We start from the raw sequence: 22565 nt of genomic DNA, 5'->3' as shown, positions 1-22565 counted from the left end.
ACGTTTAAATGATTTTTGACTGTGTGCAAAAATTTAAATGATTGAAACTGACTGATTTTACTTGATGAAAAAATATGTGAGAAATTCACCCAAAGAGACAGAAAATACGGGAGCCAGGAGATTGTGAAAAAATAGGGTCAAATAGGATTGGCTGCCTTGAAGAAATAGTGTGCTCTTGTCTTAATAGGAAATATACTGTTAAAAGGAAATTCCATCACATCGACGTGCCATTGTAGGTTGCTGTATCGTGGATGAGAATTCAAGGTGCTGTTTTTAAATTTTCCATTTCCCCCAGGAATATGAAAAACTTAAGTTTCGTACAGTACGTTGCATAGGAGACTCGATATTAAAAGATATTTTGTGACAAAATATTATGAAGTGGCAACATTTGTTTACAACCTATGACTGTGAATGTAACATCTTTGGTGATTGCATTCACAGCATTTGTTTTCAATTCTTCTCTTACCTCTGATTTAGTAATAAGTTGCCTGTTTTTGTTACAAAGTGACACTGATATTGCGTAGTGCAAGTCTATTTCTGTGTTAAATAAAATAACAAAATGTTTAAGTGTAAATGTAATGAAGAGCTGAGTGATGACGGACAAACATGATTTGTGGCAAATCAATATTACCTAAAGCAGTGTATGGAAATGTTTCATTGCCTAGGACCATCTAAACATGCAAGTGTGATTTTTCAGTTAAACATGGAGGACCCAATGACTGCTGACACCATGTAATAATTTTTTTGTTTAACAATTTGATTTACATCACACTGGCATAGACAGGTCGTATGGCGACGATGGGATAGGAAACAACCAGGAGTGGGAAGGAAGCGGCCATGGCCTTAATTAAGGTGCAGCTCCAGCATTTGCTTGTTGTGAAAATGGGAAACCACAGAAAATCATCTTAAGGGCTGCCGACAGTGGGTTCGAACCCACTATCTCCCAGATGCAAGCTCATAGCTGCGTTCCCCTAATCACACAGCCAACTCGCCTGGTATGTGAAATCTAAGAAACATGAAGTGTAAGGGTGCATTGAAGAGTGATGCAAGATGCTCTCATCTTTTCCTTTTTTACAACAAAAAGTGATACTAATAAGTGTTATGTAGGTTGAATGTTGATTCATACATTTTTTTGGTTGAACATAACCTTTCCTTAACGGCAGCAGACCATGCTAGACCATTATTCAAGGCCATGTTTCCTGACTTGGAAATTGCTGAAATGTTTGGAAGTGGCAGAACCAAGACAGCTGCAGTAGTGAGATGCATGTCTGAGCCAACAGTCTTAAAAATGCACCTTTTTGAGGGGGGGGGGAAGAACTAATTGTTACTCTCTATTGCTTGCTTTGGTGGAATGTAATGATAACACTGGGCAAGGAGTATTTCAGATGTAAGATAGAGAAATTAAGATCAAAATGCTGAAATGGGAAGACTGTTTATCATTTGGTTGTGACAATGGAAATACAATGGTTGGTAAATTTAAGGAAGTGTCAGCATTTTTGAAACAAAAGAATTCTTCAATGTTGTTTCTTTTTCAAAAGAAAACATATGGTAACAGAATTATACTTGAAAATTATGTTCTTTCTTTTTCAAAAGAAAACATGGCAACAGAGTTATTACCTGAAAATTATATTCTTTTCCAAAGGAAAACATATGGTAACAGAATTAATTATACCTGAAAATTATCTTGTTTCTTCTTCAAAAGAAAACATGTGGTAACAGAATTATACCTGAAAATTATGCTGTTTCTTTTTTTTTAAAAACATATGGTACGGTAACAGAATAATACCTGAAAGTTAGGTTGTTTCTTTTTTGAAGGAAAACATATGGTAACAGAATTATACCTGAACATTATTTTGTTTCTTTTTCAAAAGAAAACATGGTAACAGAATTATGCCTGAAAATTATGTTGTTTCTCTTTCAAAAGAAAGCAAATGGCAACAGAATTATACCTGAAAATTACGTTGTTTCTTTTTCAAAAGAAGACATAATGGTAACAGAATCATACCTGAAAATTAAGTTGTTTGCTTTTTCTGATATAATTCTGTTACCGTTTGTTTTCTTGTTCAGGTGGTTTACAAAGTTATTTATTCAAAAATTAGTTTCGGCAGCCTCAGAAGTGCACACATCCAATTGTTGGAGAATATGTGTTCAATTTGGTGGGAGAAGAATGAATGAAATGTTGTGTTCCTCACACTCTTGAAACACTGCAGATGCTCAGACTCTGTCAGTCCAAAGTATTCTTAGGAATCAATGCCAGCACCACATATGAAATGCCTTAACTTTCATCACTTCCGCTTTTTGCATGGTCCATAGCTTTCAACACTCCATGCAAAACTTTTCACAAAGTGTTTTTGTACCTCCTGATGGTCTTAGGTGTTAGTTAGTAGAGAGTTCTTTTTTGAGAAAGCACCCTTCACCTGTCCAATCTGGGCATTTACTTCTCTCACACATTTTTTGTCAGATATTATCAGACTTCTAAAGGTTATCAAATTGAAAATCTCTTTGGAATCAATCAGTCAATCAATCAATCAATCAATGGTCTGCATTTAGGGCTGTTGCCCAGGTGGCAGATTCCCTATCAATTGTTAACCTCATATTTACACTTATTTATTTACAATTGTTTACCTAGCTTTTTCTTAAATATTTTCAACAAACTTCGAAATATATCAAACATTTCCTTTGATAATTTATTCTGGTCCCTTACTCTTCGTCCTATAAATGAATATTTGCCCCAATCTGTCCTCATGAATTCTATCTTCATATTGTGATCTTTACAACTTTTAAAAGCTCCACTGGCATTAGGAGTGTTGTGTTAATGAAGGAGGGAAGTGCTTTGAAGGATACAAAGCTAACTAGGCTGCAAAAAAATCCCTAAAGCATCATTTCTAAAATTCAGTTATTGTTTGAATACACCTTATAAATCATTCAGGATAAACACAATGACAGGCTACTGCACTCATTTGTTCCATTTCCATTATGTTGTTTTGGTCCTACTTGTTCGATGCACCAGGCAATAAGGTGGGTTTTTTTTTTTTCATTTCATTCCCCGCTCGAAGGGCGGGGCGGGCTCCCTAGAGAGTGACGCTCTCGCTCGGGCGGGGAGATGTGAAGAGAGCAGTGCGATGTGACTGAATGAAGAGGATGGGTAAGCGATGTGAATATTTATTGAGAAGAGAAGATGGGGTCTCTTGGTTTTGGAGATGGGAAGAAATGGACGTTTATACGGGAGTGCTTAAATGGAAGTTGCGGGGAAGGGTGAGGTGGTAAAGTGTGGAGATGATATGATACAGTATAGTTGTGAGTTGTCAGATATGTTCAAGTGTTGGCGGCGGTGGGTAGGAGATATTAAATGGGGGAGATGGCGGACGGACATTGTGGGGTGGTTGAAAAGGAGGATGATCAGGCCGGGTGCGGCGACGTGGTGGGGTGAGGGGATGTCTAGATTGTGGAGGGGAACGAGAGGGTTCGACGTTATGGAGACGACCATAGATGGGGGCACCGGTAGCAATGAGATGGTCAACGGCTGTTGCAGTGGGTAGCTGTAGGCCCACTAAGTATGTTGGGCCCATGAAGTTGAAGATCCGAAACGCCCTCCGGACTGGTATGGCGAGAATGCGTAGCTGGCGTTGGACTTCTGTTACGGAGATGAGTGGGTCGACGCCGCAAACGATGCAACTGAAGACTGTGTTGGTATCTGATGTTGATGGCGGTGATGCTGATTGACGGGCGCCCAATGCTGATGCGGCTGGAGTTGACGGTGTCGTAGATGGTGGTTGTGCAGGCGAAGAGACAGGTGGTGAACGGCGGCGCAAAAAGCGAGGAGGTGGTACACTGATCTGAGGAAAAGTTTGTGGCATGGAGAAAGATGAGGACATAAGTGGTGTAGGATGGGACAACATAATAGTCGTCATAGGGTGGGAGGAAAAGGTGAGAGTGGAAGTCGTTGTGGTGGTAGTGATGGTGGTCGTCATTGTTGAGCATAATAGGGAGGCTGACATCCAATTAGGAGTCGGCTGTTATGCTGATTCAGTTCGGTGGGAGCTGTTATTATAAATATGAAGAAGCCACCCGGCCGATCAAGAGACACTGAAGGTGCTGCTATGAAGATACGTCCATGTATAGCGAGATTTTGAGAGTTTGTCGCCCCCAATAAGGTTTATATAAAGATCTCAGTTTATACCAGGTTGAGTGCTATTGACTAATGAGTTTGAGTCAACTTTATTCTTCAAATAATATATGCTCTTTTGAATACATTCACATTGTCTCCTCTATTTTCAGAATACAGTACTTTTTGAACACATGGTGCTTTTATATTTATGGGATGTGTGTGTTTTTATTTTCTAGCCTGCAGAACAACTTGAAATAGAAGAACATTCAGAAAATGATTTTGATCCTGTTATCAGTGCAACAGATCCAGATTCAAACTGTAACCTGGAGTTCTCCATTGATTGGGAAAAATCATCTGCCACTAAGCAAGGTAGACGGATAACTAATTCTGCTTTGTTTGTGGGGTAAGTATCCAGGTTCAGTCTTGTAAGTCATCATCATTACCACTTAATAAGACTGTTAGTTATTTATATTAGATTATAGTAGAATGTTGATGTATATTTTATACTAGCTATTGCCCACAGGTTCACTCTTGTATGTTCAGGATTTGTGTACACAGGTATAATTTCACTGACAGGCATCTACATGCTGAACTGTTCACATGTGGTTATACTGTAGTTGGCATCATCCAAAGTGGTCATTTCAGGAAGCAGTTTTGGGTTTGATGGTCCTTGAACAAGGGAACTTCTTGGCTTGGCCCAGACGATTTCAATGATCAATAAACATATCCTAGATTTTGCAACAAACTGAATGGTAGTGTTATAATTAATTGCTGAACAATAGGTAGGTGACATGGAACATTTCCCTGATGATGATGACGATCTAGAAAATAGAATGGCCTTGCATATACATTGTAGGAATATATTTACTGTATAATAATATTCTTGATAATCTCAACCATAATAGGTATATTATTTGGTCCTGTACTGACTTGTATAAATCTACTAAAGAAACTATTTAACCCTCTGTTGGTTGCGCCTCATATCTTAACGCCGCTGGTCGCAGGTGAGCGGAGCGCTCACCATTAATGTAATATGATTTTTGAGGCCTTTATTGTTATTATTTTTGGTGTTATTGTTTTAATTTTGATACTTGTTTATTCTTTAATTACTTTTTTGTTGACAGGTTAAGTTAAGTACAGTATTCATTGAAACAGAATACACATAATTATGCAAACACTATGGTGATGTACTCTCCTACGGAATAGCAAACTTTACAGCACTGTACAAAGCCCTCAAATATTTCTCAAATCGCTGCCAATTTATCAACGGATTTCCCTTCATTTTTCGTCTGAGCATCATCAAATCAGAGACATCTCATAAGTAAGTAAAATCTCCGGTATGACATCAGTACCAATATAAATGGTCCGTTATTGGACATTATAAATTTTCTAGCTAACTCATTCTTGGTTGCCAGCGTTTCGCCCTCGTGTGCTAGGGTGGGCTCATCAGTTGGTACCTAGCACACCTACCAATACGCTGGCTAGTGCATACCATGGAGGCCACTGCGTAGGCTAACTGGAGCCACCGGCAGTGCCAATGCACTAAGAGACTTTGTCTCATCACCAAAAATTGATGCCTGCTTGGCCATCAGATGATATAGATGCTGATTCCCATAGGGAATCTGAAATATTTGTCCTGAATGAGTAAATTTATAATACCAATATAAATGGTCCGTTATTGGACATTATAAATTTTCCAGCTAACTCATTCTTGGTTGCCAGCGTTTTGCCCTCGTGTGCTAGGGTGGGCTCATCAGTTGGTACCTAGCACACCTACCAATACGCTGGCTAGTGCATACCATAGGTGTGCTAGGTACCAACTGATGAGCCCACCCTAGCACACGAGGGCAAAACGCTGGCAACCAAGAATGAGTTAGCTGGAAAATTTATAATGTCCAATAACGGACCATTTATATTGGTATTATAAATTTACTCATTCAGGACAAATATTTCAGATTCCCTATGGGAATCAGCATCTATATCACATGACATCAGTAGACGAAATATTTCTGAAGCTATCCCACCCGTCGCCCACAAATCTTCAACATTTTGATGAGAGGACTTCATCACTCCGAATAAGTAAATTAATCCTATAAGAGCCCTGATTTCATCAATGTTGGTATCCACAGCATCCCTCTCCCGAGAATAATTAGCTCTCGTAATGCGTAAGCGAACATTCGTATGAAACACAATTTTCTCTAACACACTGTCTGGGAAGTAGAGAGCTCACGATTCACTTACTGTCTTCGCATTCTGTGCAACACGTGTGACACCTGGTGGATGAATCACGATGTTTCTTTCCTTCCTACATTTGTTGGGGGTGAAGGGGATGAATATTCCACAGAGTAATGTTATTACGACCAACATATTGAGGAGCAGGCTCGACTGGCTGACCAGGAAGGGCTTCGTCCTCAGAAACATCAGATGCGCTGTCGTGATCGCTGTTGGTGGGTTGCACTGTATCTGAGTACTCAGAATCATTATTGCCTTCAGCTAAGAGAACTGCTTCATCATCCGACTCATCTAATAACCAATTACAAATCATGAAATCTTGATTCATGACTTGTAGGCTAATATGATAGGAATAATGTGGAAGTTGGAAAAAATGTAACGCGAATAGTCGCGGGTGAGCGACTCGTTCACTTATAGTGCACCGTGGTCATTAACGATTGCCTGGCTGGTTATGAAAGTCGCGCCGCACGCTGCAATATTGTTGTACTTGCTCAGAACATTCCAAAAGGCAGCTACTCGGTGATTAAGACGTATAGTGCTACTTAGCTTCGCACGGCACATCTTTAAAAAGGAAAGTGAGCGCCGCGCTCACCCCGCGACCAACGGAGGGTTAAAATAGTTTATGTTGTGTCCACCTTGTCATACACTTTTAATGATTAAAATTGTTTATTCTATCATACATGTTTCCTTGTTAATAGTTTCTTTAATAGATTTAGGTATAATAATATTTTATTCAAACCAAAAATGAGGTTTGACAACACCATTAGAATTTTACACCATACAAACCTACTGTATTTTACTAACATATACAGTATATCTATATTAGGGTTTATACATACATACATACATACATACATACATACATACATACTGTACATCATCATTATAGACCATTATGACTTTTAGCATTCAGTCTGCAAGCCTCTGTGCATTTACTAAACGTTACCACAATCCTCTATTTGCAACTAGCATTGTGGCCTCATTTAGTTCTATACCTCTTATTTTTAAATTGCATAAACTGGCTTCGGTGGTGGGGTCATGTGAGGTGAATGGAGGAGGTTAGGTTACCTAGGAGAATAACGGACTCTGTTATGAAGGGTAAGAGAAGTAGTGAGAGACCAAGACGATGATGAAACAGACCAATGTAAAGAAAGTTTTGTCCGAGAGCTGACTTCCTTCTTACAGAATAATGTTGATCGCAACTGCGAGCTCACTGCATTAGCTACTGCATCTTGATTCAATCTCACTTACTATATTACCGTTCTGGGAGAACACACATCCTAAATACTTGCAATTATCTACCCGTTCCAGCTTTGTATCACCAATCAGACATTCAATTCTCTTGGATTTCTTACCTACTGACATCAATTTAGTCCTCAAAAGGCTAATTTGTATACCATACTCATTGCACCTACTTTCAAGTTCCAAGATATTACACTGCAGGCTTTCGGCACAATCTGCCATCACAATTAAGTCATCAGCATAGGCCAGACTGCTTACTACGTTTCTACCTAACTGAATCCCTCCCTGACACTTTTTACCTTTCAGCAGATGATCCATGTAAACTACGAACAACAAGGTCAAAGATAACAGCCTTGTCTAACCCCTGTAAGTCCCCTGAACCAAGAACTCATTCTACCATCAATTCTCACTGCAGCCCAATTGTCAACATAAATGACTTTGATTGAGTTTAATAATTACAATTATAAGATATTAGAATCATTCCGTATTGACGGTTTTCACTTTTCCTATGTAAAGTGAGTTTAATAATGTTAAGCAACATTGGGTCTGGTCAAGATTTGGATGGGTTGCCATGCGCTGTTGGTGGGGGGTAAGGGAATGGAGGAGCGGAAAGGAACTGGCCACCCTACCGTACATAAACTCCAGCTCAGGTGCACCTCTGCGGAGGTTCGGACCTGCCTTCGGGCAGAGTACACCCTTACCTGTAATCCCCTTTAGTCCCCCAGTATGGCAAACATCTTTTCCCTCGCTACCCTGTCATATGCTTTTTCTAGATATATGAAACATAAACATAACTGTCTCTTCCTCTCGTACCGTTTTTCAATTACCTGACGCATACTGAAAGTCTGATCCTGACAGCCCCTCTGTGGTCTGGAACCATACTGGTTTTCATCCAACTTCCTCTCAACCACTGATCGCACCCTCCCTTCCAAGATGCCAGTAAATACTTTGCCTGGTATACAAATCAATGAGATACCTTGATAGCAGTTGCAATCCTTCCTGTTCCCATCCTTATAGGTGTATATAGTTGCAATTACTGCTTTTGTCCAATCTGAAGGTACATTACCAACAATCCATGCTAAACTTATTACTTTACGAATCCATTTCATCCCTGCCCTCCCATTATACTTCACCATTTCTGGTCTAATTTCATCTATTCCTGCTGCTTTATGACCAGTAGCAGCGATTGGGAGAAAACATTACATTACATTTTTATTACATTTTAGCCGGCTAAATATAAGAATTATAGGAATTATTAAAAAAAAAAAAAAAAAAACAATTTGTACAAGCCCTGTTGTCTCATTTGTTATTTCTTTCCTATATTTTCTTTAATTGTTGAAAGTTATGAGCGGGATACACACAAAATATAATTTTTAGCGGCTAACCGATTTGTATAGTGCCACAGCAAGTGGTGGAGACTTTGCATGTGCTGTGAGGAAGAGTAACATGCATATATTATTTTGCCAAGGCCAAGAACAATGAGGTATTATTCACCCGCTTGCCGCACGCATTCGGCAGTCTGGCAGTCTCTTTAGTGTCTGTTAGTGATGATGCTTGTTGTTTAAAGGGGCTTAACATCTAGGTCATCGGCCCCTATGTCTGTTCGTTTCTTAGAGTGTAGTCAAATGCTAAATGATTTTTAATTGTTTAATCAGGCCATACTTCTATGTAATTGTAATGCATGTGTAACATTGTTCTTCAGTGAAAGTTTTATTGTATACTATTGAATCAAAATCTCAAAAAAACTATTATTACTGCACTTAAGTTGGTAAACTGTCATCCTTTACACCTCTGTTGAAATTCGCTAAGAAAGCATAAGAAACTTACAATTTTGTAGCTTTTTTTTCTGCATTGATGTATATAACCTTCCCTCAGCTGCTATATCCCACAAATTATAAACATTATGTGTGTATGTTTAGTCATCAGCCCGAAGGCTGGTTGGATCCTCAACAGTTCTGCCATGAGCTGTCATAGATGGCCTAGGCATCACTGAAGAGGCGTACTAGGGAAATGAGGAGTGAGGTAGTTTCCCGTTGCTTTCCACACCGAGCCAGAAGTTGCTATTACATATCAGTCTGCCAAGCCCACTGAAATGCATGCAGCAACCGACCCTATGAGCAACAGTTTCACACTATTCATAGCAGGGACTGGCTGCGTAAGGAATGGCATTACTAGCATCGCTCATACCTCAGTCACTTTCATTTTGTCAAAGCCAAGGATAAGACAGAGACAGATCAATGAAAGTAACAAAATTGCTCTAGCCCATACCAGAAGACTTAGTGCAGTGTACACACTAGGTCCTGCCAGCAAAGGCATATAAACATTAAAATAATAAATAATAATTTACACCACCTTTCCAATACTTATCTTTCCTCCATATTTTTAAGATATACAGTAAACATTACAACTGGTGTTGTTAGTTGGGACATGTTTCGCTTAACTGTCGTAAGCATCATCAGCCAAAATAAATCTTAGCCTAAAGTTAGGTCAGGGCCCCGAACCTAGTAGCCTTAAAGTATATGGTACCCTAAGATTTGCATTTACAATATAGAAAATCAATAGTCTTAAAACTAAAACATTTATACATGTAAAAACATGCATAAACATTCTCATTGAATGACTGATAGCAATACGATATCCTATATGATTTTAATTACTCCTCTACCAGTTCTGTGTTGTACTTTGATGTGTTAAGCTCTGTCAACACAATTATGTGTTGTTGTTTTTATTCTCGTAATCATGTCGAACATTGTTAGAAGTTTTCACACTAGTTTTAAGACTATTGATTTTCTGTAATGTAAATGCAAATCTTAGGTTACCATATACTTTAAGGTCACTAGGTTCAGCTACAACAATCACTACTGATCTGCATTTAGGGCAGTCGCCCAGGTGGCAGATTCCCTATCTGTTGTTTTGCTAGCCTTTTCTTAAATGATTGCAAAGAAATTGGAAATTTATTGAACATCTCCCTTCGTAAGTTATTCCAATCCCTAACTCCCCTTCCTATAAACGAATATTTGCCCCAATTTGTCTCTTGAATTCCAACTTTATCTTCATATTGTGATCTTTCCTACTTTTAAAGACACCATCCAAACTTTTTCGTCTACTGATGTCCTCCCACGCCATCTCTCCACTGACAGCTCGGAACATACCACTTATTATAAGTGATGAAATTCATTTTTTGTCCGTATTGAAAGTATCATAAAATGTATATAGGAAAATATTAATATTTATTTCCACCTATTCAATACAATACAAAATGTTGGCATTTAAGTTAAAACTTTTTTTTAAATGTGAGACATGTTTCGCCTCTTACTGTGAGGCATCTTCCGTCACTATCAAAACCTTTTATTTTTGTCAGACAACAGGTTGAAATTATCCTAAAATGTGTTTGATAATGATTGTAGGTGAGATAAAATTTTTTTACAGTTATTGTAAAAATGTTCATGAAGAACTAAAAATCTAATATAATGATGAAATCATGTGTAATTCACTTGATGAATAGGACGTCATTTGATGGTACAGTAGCAAGAAAATGGCTTGAAGCCTTAGTCAATACCAGATATCCAAAACATAGTGGAAAGTGTATAAAAACATTACAGTGAAGATATACAATACACTCAAATGATAGTTAAAAAACTAGTAGATTCTTAGGTAGTACACATAAAGATGGAGGTGTCATATAATTATGAGTGACAGTTGATGGCTTAAAGCCATAGTCAATGTTTGAAGTATAAGTAAAATAACATGCTAATATATAATGAATAAATATGAAATAAATTACATTGTTGAATATAAAATGTAAAGGAAAAACATTCCAATTTTGCTGGGCAAATATTATTTAGCGTTAGCGTATGTTTGTCCATGAGGTTTAATGGTCAACAGTTCATAGGTTGTATATAGATTTGATTGGTGAGATTGTGTTGACACGGAGTTTGTAATTAGCTTAAATTTATTTTAAGACATCAAAGTAAGTTTGTAGAGATAATGATGAGCTGTTATTCTTTACATTGGTATGATTTTTGACGCGAAGTTTGAATGGCTGTTGATTTCTTCATCTGAAGACAATTACAGTGTTATTCTTCACGTTGGTATGATTTTGACGCGAAGGTTGAATGGCTGTTGTTTTCTTCATCTGATGACAATATATGTTTTCAAAACATTGATAGTTGAAATTTATATTATTGAAGATATTGTGGAAGTTCACACAACATGTCAAATGGGCCAACAACGCCGTAGAACCAACCAATTGCAACAATAATTCAACAGCCCAACTTAGCACACTAGAATGAAATGCTAGCTGCCAGGAATGAGTTAGCTGGAAAAAATTTATAATGTCCAATAACGGACCATTTATATTGGTATTATGAGCGGTATGCTTCGAGCTGTATATGGAAAGCTGGCATGGAATGACATTAGTAGATGAATAAGCTTGAAGGGAGTTTTTAAAAGTGGGAAGGATCACATGAATATAAATTTTGAATTCAAAAGGACAAAATGGGGCAAATACTCATTTATGGGAAAAGGAATTAGAGAGATTGGAATAATTTACCAATGGAGATGTTTGACAGATTTCCAGCTTCTTTGAAATCATATAAGAAAAGCTTAAGTAACCAACTGATAGGAAATTTGCCACCTGGGTGACAGTCCTAAATCCAGATCGATTGTGATTAATTGATTGTAGGAATGAATACTCAGGACAGTACAAGTATACATTATGCCTGACTCAATAATTAATTAATCCAAAATATTTGGGATCCATGCATAGATATCCTCTTCCCTCTGATACTGTAACTCTTATTGAAAAAAATGACTGAAATTCTCTATCTGTAAAATATACTTTTTTAAACTTGAAATATTAAATTTCTACTAATGATAGAACTTGTACATCTCAATTATTTCTTCCTAAGATACACCACCACCACCACCAACATCAAACTAATGATTTAATGTAATAATGATGCTTCATGCTTAACATCCTTTCAATTGTAATAAATTTCGAGAAAATTTAGCAACTCATTGAAGACAGAATAGCCTATATACTATAGAGGAACATGAAACATACTTCTTTTAGCACCTTTGGAAAATATCTGTTAGTTTCTTTTGTTTTCTACTCTTCTAAAATTAAAGGCAAATATGTGATTGTTTTCCCTCTCTTAGAATTGAACATAAATATATTTCTTTTACCTCTTATAAATTATAAATAATGCTGGAAATATTTGTTTTTGTATTATTCACTTTATGAAGAGTGCATAAATAGACTATTGATGTGTGGGACACTTTCTTTTAAGGGTAAAGTGTCACACAGAAGTTTTAGAGTTTTAGTAAGGTGTCACCATGGAAAAAGTTTGGAAAGAACTGGAGTGGATCAGTTTCACTTGCATTGAGGAAAATATGTATTTTTTTCACTTGACTGCCATTGAACGTAGTTGGAAATGTAGGAGTACATTTCAACCCATCATGTCTGTTACCGGTACTTTGATTTTATTCATGCATCATTATTTGTTTTCAGGGTTATGAGAATAGAAGGGAAGAAATTTAATGATAAAGAATGGCATGCAAATTTGGTGGTGAATAATAAGGATCTCCTGGATTGGGAAGAATTTGACACTTTGTACCTCATAATTGCTGTGAATGATACAAACACAGATCCCAAATATGCTGCTGATGTTAGTGTAAGAACTGGTAAGTTATGGTTTACAATAAAAAAAGCAAAAGCACATTTCCTTAGCTCGCAGACTTCAAATCTGGTACATTTGCTTAATTGAACAGATAAATAATTATCAACCACAACCATCTTTAATAACACATATGGCTATTCTGTCCATAATTGCTTGTTGAATTTTCACTGAGGAAGTTGCATATAATTCTTGAAGTGCTCAGAGCAACAGATTTCTGGATGTATGCTGTCAGATAGAGGGGCAGCTGAAGCTTCTTCAAGGACTCCTTAAGGATGCCATATACCAGTCCTGTTGCTCCAATCATAACTGAATAGTATACTCCCATCCCCTAGTTCTGGATCTTTGAAACTGGGGAGAGAGAGAGAGAGAGAGATCATTTATTGTAATTCAAATTGTTTTTTGATACATGCATATTTTTTCATATTACAATTAGTTTATCTGTTAATACATTAACTCTTTTGGAGCCAGGAGTCGATCTGGTTGGCCGCTCGCCATCAGCACGGCGAGGCCAGAGCTCTGCCTCCAATCTACTACTGTAAAGAGCCAGGCCGTTTTTATTGGAAATACATATAGTTTAAAATTTGCGTATATCTACCAGTGTATGGCAAAAGCCAGCAAGAAATTTTCCACATATCGATTGCATAGAATAAACAATTGATTTAGAGTGATATAAAGAATCAAAAACATTTTATTGTTGATATTATAGTTGTCAATAACTTTTATCAACGTCATCAGAGCTGCAGTAGACGTATGCTACAGAGGCGGACATTTCTTAACTACGAAACACAGATGTACCGCATGGATTCGACGCATTTTTCATTGTGTAGGTCGTACGGATGAAATTATTCACAAATTTGTGTGATGTCATCAGAGCTGCAATAAGACTTGTACCCACTTCGAAGCGGAATCGTCATCGTTCTCTGACAAATTACGTTGGGGGGTCTTATACTACAAGTTGTCCATTTCATGACCGTATCGATGTTTAATCAAGAAGTAAGTATAAATAACCACCTAATCGATACTTTATTAATGCCCCAGGCAAAATTGAATAAAATTAAAACTTACAGGACATGTTTCGACCACTTAGTGGTCCTCTTCAGCTGTATAAATAAAGAACTGAAAAGAAAAACATTGACAATAAGCACAAATAAAAGTTCTTTGGAGACTCCTTTGATAAAAATGGAGGTCATCAGAATAGGTCATCTTGCCTCTCGTTCTTGTTTGGAAAAGATGTTTATTCTGCGCTCTCTAGAGGGTCTGTCTTTGAGCGCGACCTGGTGAAGTAACGATGTGATACAGTTTGACAGTTCATGGAAAGCTCTGGAGAGAAGGGAAGTAGAGTTTTATCGTCATCTAAAATAACAGAGGACACCTGGTTTAGGAAGAAGAACAGTTAGAAGATTACAAAGTATGGTTGGGGAGACAGACGAACAAAGACCATTGTTGATTACCGTATTTACTCGTGTATTAGACCCCCTCGCGTATTAGACCCCCCTGGCTTTTCGAGACGAAGAAAATGAAAAAAATAAATCTCGCCTATAAGACCCCCCAAGAAGTAAGTATAAATAACCACCTAATCGATACTTTATTAATGCCTCAGGCAAAATTGAATAAAATTATTAATGCCTTAGGCAAAATTGAATAAAATTAAAACTTACAGGACATGTTTCGACCACTTAGTGGTCCTCTTCAGCTGTATAAATAAAGAACATTTGCACATTGTTTAGGAACTGATTTTCTGCCCTGACCACTATGTATCAAATCCTGGTGGCCATGAGATGGAATTTTCACTTGAAGAATCATATATCAGGAAGGGCATCTGTCCTTAAACCACTCAACTCCAGTGACCCTAGAAAGCTTTCTAAACTTGAATTGTTGCCACAGACTAGATCTTGTTCTTCTGTATATAGAATATCTTCTGGATCTTGTAGAAATCATTCATTGTCCGTTGTATGAATATCACTATTGTCCAGTCCTTTGTTTCTTTCACAAGCTGCACCATCCTTGCAGCAGATCAGTAAATGTCTGATGAAAGCTAATTATTTGCTTTTATTCTTCTTTAAAGCTTTTTATTTTCTCTTTATATTTCCTGCTCCTCCTAATATTAATAGCAGGGGGACACCCTAAACTTTTCCAAGGCACCATATCTACTTTATCCACAGAGGCTATTGTTATGATGGGCTCGCCATACTCAAAGGCATTTTGTACCTACTGCCAGGTTCAATTTTTAGGCCGCCCCTAAAATGGAGACAGAAGCCTTTCGTAGCCACTCCTCTGGAGTACAGACGCTTCAAGTTTGCCCCTTCTGCCATCTCCACGGTACCAAAGTCCACCTTCTCTGCCGTTGAGGTCTTTACTCGTTACCCTGAGCTGGGACCCATACCAGATGTTACACACCGGGTCAGTGTGCTCTGAGACTAACATAGGCAGGGGCGCCACTCCCTGGGTAGGGCTGCCTTCAAAGTGGGTCCCTACCTACTACCTGAGATAATGAAACATAATAACTGTTTTAAGAAGAAAGAAGAGGTCATGCAGATTAGCAGAGTTTCATGATCATTACCAATCATGATATGTCATAAGATTAGTCATGCTGGATCATGCTGCACAAGTCTTGATAACACTAATCTGAGAAAGGGGAAAGACATCACTAGTATCACCACCCAGCTCTCTCACTATAAAAGTATAGACACCAAACTTGCTTGTGGCATATCACCTTGATAGGGGCTATGGCACAGTAGTTGAAACATTAACATGTTTACATTGTTGTTGTTGTTTCTCTATCCATATCAACCTTGATTGGATTCATACTTAAATAGTTCCTATTTTCCTTCCTAGCTTTCTTGGGTATACATTTATACACTTTATCTTTCCCTTATATATAAAATGTGAAGTAATAAACAATTGTGTGGAAATTGTTCTGTTTAGGAGATTGTGATGGTTGAGTCAAAATTTCATATGACCCAATGAATACAAGGTAAACCAGAAGACCTTCCTCTATTTGAATATGTTAACTGATATAAAAGCCTGAAAATTGTGTCAAAAGTAAGATTCCCATGAAACATTAGCTGTTGATAGGCAGTAGCTACTTTTATCACATCCTAAATGAAAACCTTCTTATAGTTCCTCTTGGACATTTCTGTTGGTAATTTTCCTACCATCTGAAAAATAATCCCAACATAGATGACACACACATCACTCACATACCAGTACATAAACAAAAGCATCACAATAAACAAAACATCAAGATTCAATCTTATAGTACACCTCTTTATGTAAAAATTTACCCTCTATCCCTTATGATTCATAATGCAACTATTAAGCCATATATTTCCACCTTAGCCATTAGTCTTCTTGAACAATCATGTAAAAAGCTTTCTAAACTTGAATTGTTGCCACAGACTAGATCTTGTTCTTCTGTATATAGAATATCTTCTGGATCTTGTAGAAATCATTCATTGTCCGTTGTATGAATATCACTATTGTCCAGTCCTTTGTTTCTTTCACAAGCTGCACCATCCTTGCAGCAGATCAGTAAATGTCTGATGAAAGCTAATTATTTGCTTTTATTCTTCTTTAAAGCTTTTTATTTTCTCTTAATATTTCCTGCTCCTCCTAATATTTTGTATGTTTCAATATTCCTAGAGCATACAGTTTGCACATTGTTTAGGAACTGGTTTTCTGCCCTGACCACTATGTATCAAATCCTGGTGGCCATGAGATGGAATTTTCACTTGAAGAATCATATATCAGGAAGGGCATCTGTCCTTAAACCACTCAACTCCAGTGACCCTAGAAATAGTTGGGATAAGATGAAAATCTTTTACATGTTTTATCTCTGAAAATAAATTAGGTTTCTTTGTTCAAGATTCTAGGGACTTCACAGCTTCAAATTCTTTTTTATAACATATCTAAATGTAAGGAGTTTTATATCAGACTGATGATTTCACTCAGTGATGATGGTTATTACACTAATTTAACATTTCTTTCTTCAGTGCAGATGTCCATTGTGCAGTGATGATAAAATGAACAAAGAATGACACAACTTCACTACCGGTACTCTTTTAACCATTAATGCTTTTAGTTTTGAAAGATTCTTTTAGGATGAGGAAAGCAAATTGTCAGTATCATTCTTTGTTGCTATTTCTTCTGGAAACGTTTCTGTTAACAAGTTTATTTTATACACAGGAACCCTACCATTGACTATCCTAGATATAAATGATAATCCACCGATATTCACTGAATCGAGTAAGAATGCCAATCTGTCTGTGCTGGAGAACTCAGACTCTAACAAGCTTATAGGAAGTATCACTGCCACCGATAGAGACAGTGAGGAGAATGGAAAGATCACCTATGAGATTGTGTAAGTTACTTAAAATATATATCTGTTTCCAGTGTATAGATTGATGCTTTCATGGTCCAAATTAATGGACATGAGAGGACCTTGACCAACCATGACTGCAACTGCCATGGTGACATGAATATTTTCTCAGAATATAATAGCACATGATAGATATAGTTAAGAGCGATGTACTGCTGAGAGGTCATGATTGGGACAAGTTGGTGGAGGAAGAATGGTACAAGGACAGGATGAGATGGAGGAGGCTCATATACCACACCCGGGAAACTGGAGATGGTTTAGGATGATGATGATGATGATGATGATGATAATAGCACATAGTGAGACATATGGTGATAATCAAGAGTATCATTTCATTAATAGAGCATAGGTCAATAAAACCTTTTCGGCTTTGTTAGAACAATTGCAGTTATGGTTGGACAAGTTCCTCTTCTGAGGACGAAGAGCAGTGTCTTTGCAAAACATAAATATTCCTTGCAGTTTGCCTCTTTCACATGGCAAAAACCCAAAAGACATCATGCCTATATTTATGATGCTCTTGAGGAAATCATACCATAAGCTGCACAACAAGATTTTACAGGTCAAGGAGATATGGTGACAAATAGTGACTTTTTATTTCAATGCCATCTGTAAGCCTGATCTGTAAACTATATGATGGCAGCATCAACTTACAAGGGTTTAGAGATTATTTCACCATTGTCTTTATAAAGGGTTAAGTGAAGTAGACTAAGTGCTAAATAGTACCGTTAGGAATAATACACACTGCCTATCAGTTGATTTTCTAAAAAAAAAAAAAAAAAAAAGTGTGTGCACTTACAAAGCTTTCTACGAAGTATTTCCATAAATGCACTACGGTAGAGACAATGTTTTAGTATGAGTTTTAGTATGGATAGGCCTCTGGCTTACAAGGCATTTCATTTCCATTGTTAATACTGAGAAATACCACAACTGACTTTTATATGTAACTGTATATATTATCACAAAGGAAAGGAAGAGAAATTAGAGACTAAAATAATTTACCATGGCAGAGGTTCGATAAATTTCCAATTTCTTTGAAATCGTTTAAGAAAAGATTAGGTAAAGAATTGATAGGAAATCTGCCATCTGGATGACAGTCATATATGCAGCTTAGTGGTTATTGATGTTGACACTCTGTATAAATGAAATATTAAAAATGATGTTTTACTATTACAACAATATATAAAAAGAAAGTGACTGTTGTTTTAAATACAAAACAATGCAGCTATCAGTCAAAGAAAGTGCATTTATACAGGTTCATCTTAAACTTGAATTTAAATTTATTGTAATCTCTGTTTCTATCCCAATAAAAATATCCGTAATATGTATATTTACAGACCTGTTGAAATACCTGCTGGGATGGTTGTTATTGATGAGGATTCTGGAGATATTCGAACAGGAAGTATTAATATTGACTACGAGGAACATGATGAGCACTCTTACATTGTCTATGCATATGATGGTAATCATACTACAAGTCTGAATGTAAGTTTCTCTTTACAACATTTTTCTCAACATCCCCTCCTATCCACAATATAACTATACATGACATGAAATATATATTTTGCTCAGAATGGATAATCCTAAAAATATATTTTTTAAATCTAAGTCATTAATTGAGTTTACTTGCAATCAGAGTTACTTGTAACACAGTCCACTTGACTTATGGGAATGATTCAGTCAATAAAGCAGCAAGACCTCTCAGTGTGTATGCCTTCTACATATACTGTAGAAGAGGTAGCAACAGAAAGAGGAGACAAGGAGAAACACAAAAACACAAAAGGATGACAACAATCTCCACATCTGTTTACACTGTCATCTTCAAATAAATGAGGTCTCTTCTCATCCATCTCAGTTCTTCAACATCCATTTCTTGTCAGCACTCAAACAAGCATGACTCTTTTTTTCCCCCCAGCTTTTTGAGGATGGCAGGCATTAACACTCACTGAGAGGCCATTCTGAAAGATCTTTAGTCTTGGTATGGGAAGTGAAAGCCAGATAAAGACAGGTGAAGGGAAGGTGAATACAAGTGGTAAAATATTAGAACACAGGAAAATTGAATATTGGTGCTTGCCCTCATGATGAAGCTGGGAAAAAGAAACAAGCTTGTTGGGGCTGAGAATAGGATGTAGAAAACTGGGACTGATGAGAAGATAGCAGCATATTTATGTGAAGAATGTCCTTGTCCTTTTGTGTGTTTCATATTTGTCATTGTCTTCTCATACTGATCTGTCATTGTGCTTATCCTTTTCATGTTCCTGACTTTCTACATAGGATTTATCTTGGAATCTTATTCAAATGCCTGACATTGTGACATGACAGCTTGCTGAACTTCACTCTCATTTTCTAATCTTTTTCAACCTAAGGGCTTCTTCATTGTCCCAAAATTGTTGCTGCCAAAAGTACTTCTGTTGCAGCTAACCATGTGCAATTGGCTGAGTGTGGTTTGGTGTTATTGGCAGTGACACAAAACCTATTCACAGCTACATAGGTCATTACTGTGACTTTTTCATATATAAATCACTTGATGTTGAAAGGTGACTTCTGCAGTTTTTACAAAATATTTTTTTTTTTATGCTATACTACAGATGATAGGTAGGGCCACCATTTGGTGTTGAAAGGAGACTTCTGCAGTCCACACCATGGCTGTGCCAAGCTTGTGAAGTCTCCGTGTGATGTTAAATTTAGACATCTGCTGTAGATGTCCCCACTGAACATGAATTACGCTGGTCACCGCTAGAGGTTACCAGCACTGCACAGCAGAAGGTGGTGCCATTCTGCTTGTTACTGTGTGGAGAGTTGTGTAGTATGTACTATGTCTTACGATTAAAAAGTGAACTGTCATAATGTCTTTGAGTAAAACTAACAGCAGTGAAAATGTGTCAAGTAGGAAGAGGAAGGAGGGAGTGGTTAATTCTCATCTTTACCCTCTCAATATCCGAACGGATGCTAGGCGTTCTGGGAAAGCCTTTCAAAACAGCAAAGGGGAATCTGTACCTGCCAAGGTTGTTGCTATATCTTGTGGGTAAGTTTGAGAGAATTTGTTGTTTTTATTCCTACCTCCCTAAGATGAATGTACACATACTTTTCTTCTGATACAATTTGATCATATTCATTAACGATAAAAATATAGCATAATATTGCATTTTAGAGGCATAATGGAAAAGATTTCCGGAATAGAATTCTTCATCCTTTGCTTCAGGTGCAAAACTGTTAAATGCCTCGACTCATGGACAACAAAAGAAAAAGAAGGTATGCTTCATTTCTTCTCTGAACTGAAAACGAAAGATGAGCAAGACATATTCCTCAAAAAAAGTTGTGAGCTGGAAACTCCTAAAAGAAGGTTGTCTTCAGACATTAACAAGCATCTAAAAGCAGTTTCTGTCAAGTATTATCTATCATATGGTGTGAAAAAAGCAGCTGTGTGTAAAACAGGGTTTCTGGCTGTGTATGGAATTACAAAAAAACGAATGGAAAAGATTTCAAAATTACTACTGAATAATGATGTCCTACAAGATATGAGGGGTAAAAACTGCCAGTAATATCCTTCCAGCTAATTTGGTAGCTGATATGAATGCGCATATTGCTTCCTTTCCATATGAAACGAGCACTATACTTCAAAAGAATGCCATTGGTTAAATTCTTCATTGAACGTCAAAATCATGTTTGAACTCAACAAAAAATTCCACAAAAGCAAAGTGTTGTATACTAGTTATTATCTTTACTTCAAGGAAAATTTTGATTTAAAGTTTGACCAACATTAGAAGGATGTCTGTTCAAATTGTGAGGAAATAGGAGTGAAAATAAACAGTAATGAGTTGGGCAATGCTGCCAAGATAGCTGCACAAGTTTAACTTACGGTTCAAAAATGAGAAAACAAGTGATTTTATACTGCTTTGAAACAATCTGAATCTGCAGGTGGCCAATCACATGCAGTATGCATCAATTTTATGTTGAATGTGTCTGTACCTGTCATACCTGTGCAAGATTTGTACTATTTCAGGCAACTTACAGTCAACATCTCTGGAGTATATGACATGAAATCAGGCAAAATAACTTGCTACGTTTACCATGAAGGTGAGGATGGAACGGGAGCTAAAGATGTTTGCTCACATCTCCAATAATATATCGATAGACTCGCCTGGTATATATGAGAATCAGTTTGGACACTTTCATTGATTGTCAGTGCAAATGGAGTAACATTATTGTTATCTTATGCTCTCTTCCGTGGTGTAGGAGTAGCGTGCTTGCCTATTACTTGGTGGCCCTGAGTTTGCTTCCCGGCCAGGTCAGGCATTTTTACCTGGATATGAGGGCTGGTTTGAAGTCCACTCAGTCTACATGATTACAATTGAGGAGCTATCTGACTGTGAGAAGGCGGCCCTGCTCTAGAAAGCCAAGAATAACAGCCAAGAGGATTCATCGTGCTGACCACGTGACACCTCATAATCTGCAGGCCTTTGGACTGAGCAACGGTTGCTTCGTAGGCCATGGCCCTTTGGGGGTGCTCTGGTTTCTTTTTTTCATCCCAAAGGGCAGCAACAGAATTGAGGGAAAAATAAAATGGATACCTACTTTGCTGTTCTACAAGAAAACTTAAGTTGTCCTGAATGTTCTGAACCAGATGGTTTGTGAGTACTAGACTTGAGCTGGAACCAGAAGCTGGCCTGTTCATACACTGTGTAACCGTTTGGAACTTTTGTCTGCATACTCTTCTAGACAGTTCTAAGAAAGTATTTAAGTAGGAAAAGTTTAATTTTGGGTTTAGCAAAAGAAATGAGCAGCTAAATCAAAGAGCACAGATGTCCGTAACAGCCCTCTCATTACCAAGAAAAGACTTCATTGAAAGGGATATCGAAACACTGAGTGAGATGGCTACATGGTTCGGGTCTTGTAGCTGTGAGCTTTTATTCACGAGGTGGTGGGT

General features: G+C 37.4%; 1 protein-coding gene across 1 annotated transcript in view; it reads left to right on the top strand.

The window, feature by feature from the left end:
- The window catches only part of LOC136857948 (cadherin-AgCad1), a 452227-nt gene that overhangs the window by 160039 nt on the left and 269623 nt on the right, over positions 1-22565 (top strand). Inside the window, exons 13-16 of the mRNA XM_067137073.2 lie at positions 4345-4511; positions 13095-13267; positions 17449-17623; positions 18976-19123. Coding sequence (XP_066993174.2) covers positions 4345-4511; positions 13095-13267; positions 17449-17623; positions 18976-19123 — 663 coding nt within the window. The remainder of the gene's footprint in view (positions 1-4344; positions 4512-13094; positions 13268-17448; positions 17624-18975; positions 19124-22565) is intronic.

The sequence above is a fragment of the Anabrus simplex genome, chromosome 1 (assembly GCF_040414725.1).
Source record: "Anabrus simplex isolate iqAnaSimp1 chromosome 1, ASM4041472v1, whole genome shotgun sequence".
Classification (NCBI taxonomy): Eukaryota; Metazoa; Arthropoda; class Insecta; order Orthoptera; family Tettigoniidae; genus Anabrus; species Anabrus simplex.
The sequence above is the reverse complement of the archived record's forward strand: the minus strand, read 5'-3'. Positions and strand labels throughout refer to the sequence as shown.